Source organism: Cyrtonyx montezumae, unplaced genomic scaffold, assembly GCF_038088225.1.
Source record: "Cyrtonyx montezumae isolate F1298 unplaced genomic scaffold, pur_monq_1.0 scaffold_1, whole genome shotgun sequence".
Taxonomy (NCBI): Eukaryota; Metazoa; Chordata; class Aves; order Galliformes; family Odontophoridae; genus Cyrtonyx; species Cyrtonyx montezumae.
The window spans coordinates 5,945,808-5,955,000 of record NW_027071825.1 but is presented as its reverse complement, the minus strand read 5'-3'; the positions used below and the strand labels follow the sequence as shown (position 1 = coordinate 5,955,000).

The window sequence follows — 9,193 nt, the reverse complement described above, 5'->3', positions numbered from 1 at the left end:
TTCAGAACAAATCATGAGCCTATATAAATCAAATTATAATTAATTTTCTAGGATAATTTTCAAGACTTCACTGCATCAGTTGATGACATATGTCCAAAGCAGATAAATTAAATCTTTAATATTAATTAAAGTTTTACTTATGTAAACTTGTTAAAAAAGAAATGATTTAAACCTCATACATTTACATTGTTTGAACTTTAATGAGCAGAACAGATATAATTCACGGTGTTAAAGTTATTCAGGGACTATGAAAGCTAAAAGTGAGTCTTTGCTGAATGGCAAAATGAGATTTCCACGGACTATGTACGCCTTGCTTCTCACAATTCAAGTGCCACAGCATGAAAACATTCTCCTACTTGTGGACATTTTGGTACCTATTCCCCGGGTAAATGTGTGCAAAAACGATTGGAAAGAGTTATTGACAATTCATACAGTATCCCATATTTCATTAGGTAGTACAACATATCTTAACTCTGAGGGGAGATGAAGCAACAATGTTTTAAATGACTATTGACTCCAGTAAATTTCCTGGTAATGTCAGAAGACTGTAGTCTGTCAGGTTCATGAGAGACTTGAGATGATACAGGAATCCAATTATGTGAAGTCTATTTAGTTGTCCTGTTTGCTAAGCCAAAGGTTAACGAGAACTGCACAGAAAAACCTCCTGTGGTATTACAAAGTATTTCTTAGGCTGCATAAAAAGTAAATGAAAAAGTATTTTAATCAAGTCTTTAACTCTTTAATTGCGACTGTGTACTACACAATACAGCAAACAAAAAAAAGATGGGAAAAGTGTTTTAAAAAAATCAGTCACTGAAATTTAGAGATCATTACTTATTAATAAAGTAATTATTACTATTTCTAATTTGCAAAGGAAAAACGTTCGGATAGTCATTGCAAGCATTAAATCTTTATAAATAGTAAGCCACGGCCTCTAATTTTAGACAGAAATTAATTATATTTTTGTTGGTAACACATTCCAATCTGTTTACACAGCTGACGAGTCTCAGCTGCAGCAGACTTGAGCAGAGAGCTTTGAGGACTCTCCTGCTTTGGAGCAGATGACTCAACGTTCACCGATTTCATTAAAGATGAAAAGGGGAAAAATTCACCTGCAACAATGTCACTTGTAAAAACAGACTTAAAACAGATTTATGAGTTTTGCATATGTGAGGTATCCTACTCAAAAGAAAGGTTTTCCTGTATTTTTTCCCCCAGCTGCTGTGGGAAAACGGATTAGAAGGGTTGAGTTTCCAATTCTTTTCTGGGCTAATGTAAACTAATAAAACGTTAAAATGGATCCAAATTTCAAAGACTGTAATTACCACATGACACCACGCTGTTATTTCAGATCTTATATCTATCCTCCCATATATGCCCTTGAATACATGGATAGAGATTAACTCACCTCTCAGAAACTTAACTACTGTTTCAGCAAACATTGCCACAGGCTTTTACCAATTATATTGAAATTCAGGCCATTTTTGCTTCTTTTTTTTTTTTTAACTATTTGTATAAATCCCTTACCAAATGCAAAAAAGCAGCAATCACAAACAGGAAATCTTCCTTTACAAGAGGTGGAATAGAAAGGGACAAGGAAGTGGAAAGTAATGCACCAAGGATGATGATAACTTAGATAATGCTAATACAGAAAAGGCAAAGCCCAATTTCCATCTTCATTTTGTAGAATACTCTACTGAACACTGTAGGTTCAATCCTTAGTTTAAATCAGAGAATCCATAAAAAATAAAAATACTTTTTTTTTTCTATATTCTTCTCAGGCCGCTATCTTGAAATCTACAGAGAGCGTAGCTATGTAATTATTTCATTGTTTTAGGTGCTTTTATTTGAAGACTAGGGTGAGCCTCACTAGCTGAAAACAGGAATAAACTACCAGGAAAAAAACTGAGTAAAACTGAAAGACATGGTGTAAAATATCACTGTAGGGGCAACCACATAATGAAGTCAAATATTTCACTGAATTCTGCATAAGTCCCACGGTTTCATGGATTTGTAGGCAGTTCCCTGCTAACTTAATTCTGTCACTGAGCATACACACTGATCTTAGTTAATACTACCCTCCATTTCTAGATAATGGTGAAACTAAAACCTGCAAAATGCGTTTGAAAATGGAAATACCTTTGCATGCAATATATTTACTATTTCAAAATGCAATTCTTAGATTCTTACTGGTTCTGCAAGAGCCAAAGTAGACAGCCTTCACTGATTTCAACCTACCTACTGAATGCTAGATGCAAGAATTCATGACTTAATGGACAAAATAGAGAAAAATACACGGTCTGCTCAGAATACATGTAAACATGTTAGTTTCTTTTTTCTTTCAGTTCAAACACTGCAATAATTGTCTTCAACTTCAACAGCATTATGTGCAATTTTGTTTTAGCCTAGGATCACTGAACCTTCTAGTCCAAAGCATACAGTGAACGCTAATGGTTCTTCTGGTATAGGGAATCTTTCCATGAAATAACTCTAAAGTATGTATAATAAATAACATTACTGCATATAAGTCAATGAAAATGACTGGATTTTGATGAGAATCACTCAAGCAAAAATGGCTGTTTGTAGGAAGAAATGAAATGAGAACCAAAGCTACTTACTGAGTCATCTGTGGCAGAAGGAGGCCAGCCCTCCCACAGCTGGTGACGGACAGGGATACTGGTTAGGTCGTACACATTCCGTTTTACCTGGTAAAGAAAACCAGAACTTGTACAGTCAAAAGCATACAAGCAAACTGCATCACTTTCATAATTCCAAGCTTTATGAGTTTTTCCCAATTACCTATTGAAAATATAGCTCAAGCACAGTGCTACCAAAAGCATTTGAACAAACCATGCTAAAGAAAAACCATCTGTAATATACCACTCAGAACGTGTTATTAATGAAGCAAGATAAACCTGCAAAACAATTAAAATACAAATTCTTCACAGTAAGAAGTGTTACCATGTAATGAATGTCCTAAAGGGACTGAGAAGGTAAAAGTAGTTAGTGTTCATTAGTGTATGTACGTTGCTTTTACCTGAATTTTTCATATTCACACCTCAATTCATTCAGAAAGAAATAAAATATTTTTGTGTAAGTTTATTAAATGGGATCTAAAAGTAGATGTGACAGTATTAAATGTAAAAATTCAAATTAATAATCAGATTTCAAGAACTGACAACACGTTTCAAATATTTTTTAACAAATAGCAAGTAAACTCACTTTTACATAAATATTTTTATCAAGTTATATATAGAGATAGATATATATGTCAGGTATAAGGTACTACAATTAATGACCACACGGTTATCAGGAAGGAAGAAGGAAGGATGGATAGGAGGAAGGAAAAGAGAAAGGAAGGAAGAAAATGGAGAAAGTATTGAAGATTTCAAATAGAAATAGAAATGAAAAACACAAGAATTATAAAACTTTTTCCTCAAACAGTTAACATATTAAAAAAAATGTTCCACCAGAGACTTCATGGTGACTATTTATTCAGCAGAAAATAATTTTTGTAATTGAGGTAGCTCAAATTCTGAATAATATCTTATACCATAATATAAAGATTGCAGAAGTAACAAGCACACGTGAACGCTGCCCCACCAGATCAGAACTGTGACCAATGGAAGGCTTACAGTGACCAGTGCTGGGTTTTGCTTTGTTTTCTATACAGGTGCTACATAGGAACACATGGCCCTCCTCTACCTTTACAGACCTACTTGCATTTCCAAGTAAAGACCTCAGCCATGTATTTAATTTAATTTAATTGCCATTACAGTAAATGCGAGTACAGAATACACAATAACATAACACAGAAATACAACCACATGCCACATCTTTAAGTTCCCTTAAAGTTGGTATCTATTTTTAATACAGAATTTATATGCAAACATCTGGCAGAAGATTCGTCTAAACAAAATAGTAACAAATCTCTTTTTCTCTGATTTAATCCTTAGAGGAAAATGCTGCATGCACCGTTTTTTGGGGTTTTTTTTAGGCATATAGTTCAAGCATGTTAAGAAATGCATGTGCAGACACTAAGTGGTAAAATCATTGTTCTAAGCACTGTAAATAAGCTAAGAGGGAGCACACATTTGCTGTCACAGATGTTGATTTGGACAATATTCTTCAACAGACCCTTCAAGGCACTGCTGCACAGGTTTGCCAGAGAAATACTACTGAGAAAGTACAAAGAATAAACAGAATGAAAACTCGAAGTATGGTGCTACACCTAGCCAGGCACTGTATCACCAATTCTCAAATCCACCATGCAATTACTGTTATTACTCTCATGACTTTTTTCCATACTAATAAATTGCCCCTTAGTAAGAACAGGGAAAAAATGTGCCGTATTTCTGGATAGATTTAATAACTGGGATGAGAATATGAATTATCAGTGTTAACTAGGCTACACAGTTGAATGTTGTCAGTGCTATTCTGTACTGATGACTGGAAAAAAAGGGCTTTGTTTTAATATCGGGTCCTTTATTTGGATATCTCAGTATCCTAACATGCATTTGCTTTGGATTTTCTGTTTATCTCTAAATTCATAGGATGATTAAGAATCAAGAAACTGGCAAATCACATAGATACATACATGCCCCATAACCTTCATTCCTTCATTTTAATATAGCTTTTGTGCAGGTGTTCTTGCAGAGAATCTGATCTGGAACTCTATTTTCATTTAAAAAAATGAAATAAGAACTTTTTCTGTTTTAGACAGAGAATACTGAAGTATTTGTTAGTATAGTAATTAGAGGGCACTCTGTATCAGTGCAATCTCAAATGTAAGCACATCATGCTTTTAAAAAATACAAATATAGCTTCATTATTTAATACATTTATTTAGATCAATTTTGACTACACATACTTATGGTATATTTGTGTGTATATGTGTATGCCTACACACAAGCACTTGTGAAAAATGGAACTATGGAAGACGGGACTCTATGGACTTGGTATATGATCTCATTCCTACTGTTCAAAACAAACAGCCTTTCTTCATTGCTGCTTAACAAGAAGCCAGCCTGCTGTGCAGTATTTGTTCTGCAGTGGTATTAAGGTAAAGAGATGTCATTACTCAGTACTGACCCCACAACATCCCATCAAAATGTAACAATACTGAGCTGTGATCAGCAGAATATGGCTCTTGCTTTTTTAGATTTTTTTTTCAGTAAATACCAGGATAAACCATCTCTGAGATAACTGCTCCGCAGTTATACAGCAAAAAAAAAAAAGTCTTATTAATTTTATTTTCTCATTATTAAATTCTAAAAAGAGCTCTTTCAAAATAACAAGTGAAATTTATTTACAGAAACAGGATCAAGAGAACTACATTATATTGCTTTCAAAAACCCTTCAGAAGTAAAAATAAATAACTCAGAAGTCACATTCCTCAAATTCCATTTTAATTCCAAATCACAACAGAAAGGCATTATGAAAAAAACAGTATTTCCCTTCTTTCATTAACTCATCTGTAACTGCACTGAATTCAATAACATTCCTCTGCTATTCTAAGCTTGAAAGGCATGCTCGGGGTAAAGTGTTATGTTGGTATAAAGCACAATGCCAGACTGATGTGCTGAACAAAAGTGATCAAAGTTGAAGTAATTTTAGCCAACGCACAAGTATTCTGCTGCATTATTCTACCAGAATGACATCTGTTGAGCAACTCGTCGCAGAATAAACGAGTTGTTCTAGGCAGGCCTGGACGGCTAGGGGACCATGTAAAACTTATCAGAGTAATGTCTGGTTAAACAAACTGCCCGAGTTAAGATCACAACTGCATTTTGAAGCCATGCCAAAGTAGCCCTCTTTCAAACAACAAGCCACAAGCAATTATTTTAGATAAAATAGGTTTGCTTTAAAATAATGATTTCATTTTAGGTTTATTTGATAATTACAATAGTATGAAGATAGCAGAGTGCAAAAGCTGTAGAGACTATGAGTATTTACCGATTAACTATGGAAACTCTCTTTTTTTCATTAATAGCTTCAGTTTAAATATTAAGTAAGGAGGAAAATGCTCTCATGGTTCATTATAAGCAGAACCATAAATCACTTATTCAGGAAATCTACAAAATAAAAACCTATGTCAATATTCTGCACGCAACTGAAAAACATTCCGTTTGCATTTAGTGTCTATTAAATTTGTATTTAAAGTTCTCAAGATGCTGTCAGAAATCTGACAGCAAACAATCTACTGAAATCTATATAACTGTGCAAAGCTAACTAACTTTCAGTGCTGTCCACTGAGCTACATTTATTGGCAAACTTTTTGGCCCCCCACCTTTGATCAGTGAGAAATACTAATTGGCAGCATTGTCTTTGTGTAGCCCAGAATTTCTTTACATGATGTGGAGATACCATGGTGACTGGCATATTGCTATGGCAGCCACCCTTCAGATTATAATCTCTGGAATATACCAAACCGTTGAAAAACAAATCAGAGGTACATTTACTTGGTTCCCCCATTCAGCTGTGAACAGTATCAAAGCAACTACTAAAACAATAAATAAATAAATTTGGATGCATTTTTACTTGGAAAAGTATGTGTAATTGCTGCTGAATGCTCTTGCCTTGCAGCTGCACCAGATGCTGGAGAAGTACACGAAATTTTACCTTCACTCATTCACTCTGGTGGTAGAACAAAGATAGCAGATTAAAAATTAGTTCTAAAAACATGTATATCAAAGTAGCCAAAAATTCCCAGATACAGGCAGTCTTACTTTCTTACCTTTTGCTACTTTATTGTAGGTGAGAATGTTGCTTTAAAATCAGGGTTAAGCATAGTAGATAGCCTCTGTAGAGATGAAATTATTGCAACATTCAAAGCCCATCTGCATTTATATTAGTAAGGATAAAATGAAGTAAAAAATATAATCACAGGGCAGTAATTCTGTTCCAGGTAATGTAACAATAATGCCAACTTTCTGGTGGCGTCACCAGGAGTAAGAAGCTACTTTCACAATTCTGAGCTGGAAAAATCTGAAATTTACTGCCAAGAACCCAAACGCCTACAGATTTTTTTTAATTAAAATATTACACTGAATCAAAAAGAGTGTCCTGCCTGAATCAGTATCTTTGAATCAAAACAAATCACAACAAAGAATAACAACAGAATTCAACAATAGTTTCCCTCTGGCTGTTTTCTGCTTATGCAGGTACAAAGTTAATTGAAATAATGTAGATAATGAACTTTTGTTAGTCTTATTATTAAATATAATTTATGCAAAGCTGTAAATTGGCTGAGATGCTAAAGACTGTTCCAGGCACATAGGCAGCATGAAAGACAGTGCAAAAATGAGTGCATGAAAGGCAGACAAAAGGAGCAATAAAGTCAGAGGACTGTGAGGAATGTGGAATGTGAGTTGGGGGACACAGAGAAATGAGATCAGACGCAGACAGAGCAAGGTTGCATGGGGCACTGATGGCAAAGCCAGAATCTTGACTTTGACATTGTAACTGAGAATTAGTCAAGACAAGCAAGCACAATTTTCAGGGCACAGTAATGATAAGGACAGGGCAATGCCAGGCAGAAATGCAGAGTAAGCAAAAGCATTTTGCTGAAGAAAGACAGAAAGAAAGGAAGCAGATACAGATGAAGTGATAATCAACAGAACAGCCTAAGAAGAGAGAAGTTTCTCTGACAGACAGTGGGCAGCAACTCACGGGAAGTGCCAACACACAGAGGAGTGCTAAAGGGGATATAAAGAAGTGAATCTGAAAGGTTGTTGATGTTATCAATAGTTCTGAGCAGACAGGTCAGATAAAATGGTAATTTCTGTTAGCTGTGGACTGCCAAAAAGCTACTACTTATACAAAGTTGTAAGATAAGAGAATTTCCCTGCCACAAGCTACTGCCCAGGTGAGCTCCACAGGAGCGGTTGAGAAGTGGGACAGAAACAGAAGAAGCTAGGAGGGAAAAACAAAAACAAGTCATCTAAATTTTGTTTTCTCATGGCAGAGAAAACTTCACATTTTATCAGGAAAAAAAAAACAACTATCAGCAGTCAATCAGAAATGTAAATGATAATTGGTCTCTAACAGCTGACTGAGGTTTCACACAACACTTTCAATTAGTGAATTAGGATGTACCAAGCAGGCTATTTCTAAAATGAGGTCTGCTTCTCAAGAATTGCATTGCACTGAAACTCTTCATGGAAGATTCACTGTACTGAAATAACTATTTACATTTGCACATTTACTCAATTGACTCTGTTGTAATGTAAAGAAAAAACATATCTATTTCTAATATAAATATTTTAAAATCTATACTGAATGCAGAAGATGTCCCCTCCAGCCCCAGCCAGTCCTGATTCTGCACTTTTCTGTGTTACACTAATTCCATTTTTTATTACACAGCTCTTTCATTTATTGTTTTTGCTTTTTAATACCTGTGATAAGATTATATTCTGTACTACTAAAGTTTTCCTCAGGACATTAAAGCTTTCAAACCACTTCTGTTTATTGCGGGAGAAAAGTGCAGCTTAAATTTTAACATAACTGATTTAAATTCAATATCTGAAATACATGACTTGCTTATTCTACTGTGGCAAGTAAAACTGAAAAGATAAAAGCCCCAAAACTTCCATACTTACTGAACAGAGTACTCAATTCCCTCTGATTAAGATTGTTTCATTTAGAAATTTAAAACAATATATAATTTTAAACCTTCCTATAAAGATGTTAAGAGGACCTGAATGTCCTCTGAATATGAGCCACATACAAAGCAGAACTCATCAGCAAGTCATAACAAAATCATTAGAAAATTTCCTGCTAACTTTTCACGCACCACTTTCCTATAATTAAACATATTTATGTACAGGAGAGCAAAATTTAAAATTTCACCCCCACAGTTCATTGAACAGCATTCAAAACAACAGAAATCCAGTTTAAACTACTGCTGAAAATGGGTTGTGCTGTACTGTAGTACTCAGCAAATATTGTGTCAACATCTTCATTAGAAGGTTTGCTGAATTCATTACATAACTGTTCAAATTAACTTAGGTCTGGAAAAAAAAACGTGTGATGCTTGTGACATTTTGCTGATAAGAGTTCAAACAAAGACAATTAAGTCACATTAGACACTAAGCAAAAACCACTGAATATATTTTCTTATGTTTCTAGGTCTTTAATTTCAGTATCTAGAACAGAGACTGATGTACATAAATTTTTACCGCTAATTGCTGGG

At 34.6% G+C, this 9,193-nt stretch overlaps 1 protein-coding gene across 1 annotated transcript in view; it reads right to left on the bottom strand.

Annotated features, from left to right (window-relative positions):
- The window catches only part of FAF1 (Fas associated factor 1), a 142,010-nt gene that overhangs the window by 66,007 nt on the left and 66,810 nt on the right, over positions 1–9,193 (bottom strand). Inside the window, exon 8 of the mRNA XM_065738862.1 lies at positions 2,619–2,705. Coding sequence (XP_065594934.1) covers positions 2,619–2,705 — 87 coding nt within the window. The remainder of the gene's footprint in view (positions 1–2,618; positions 2,706–9,193) is intronic.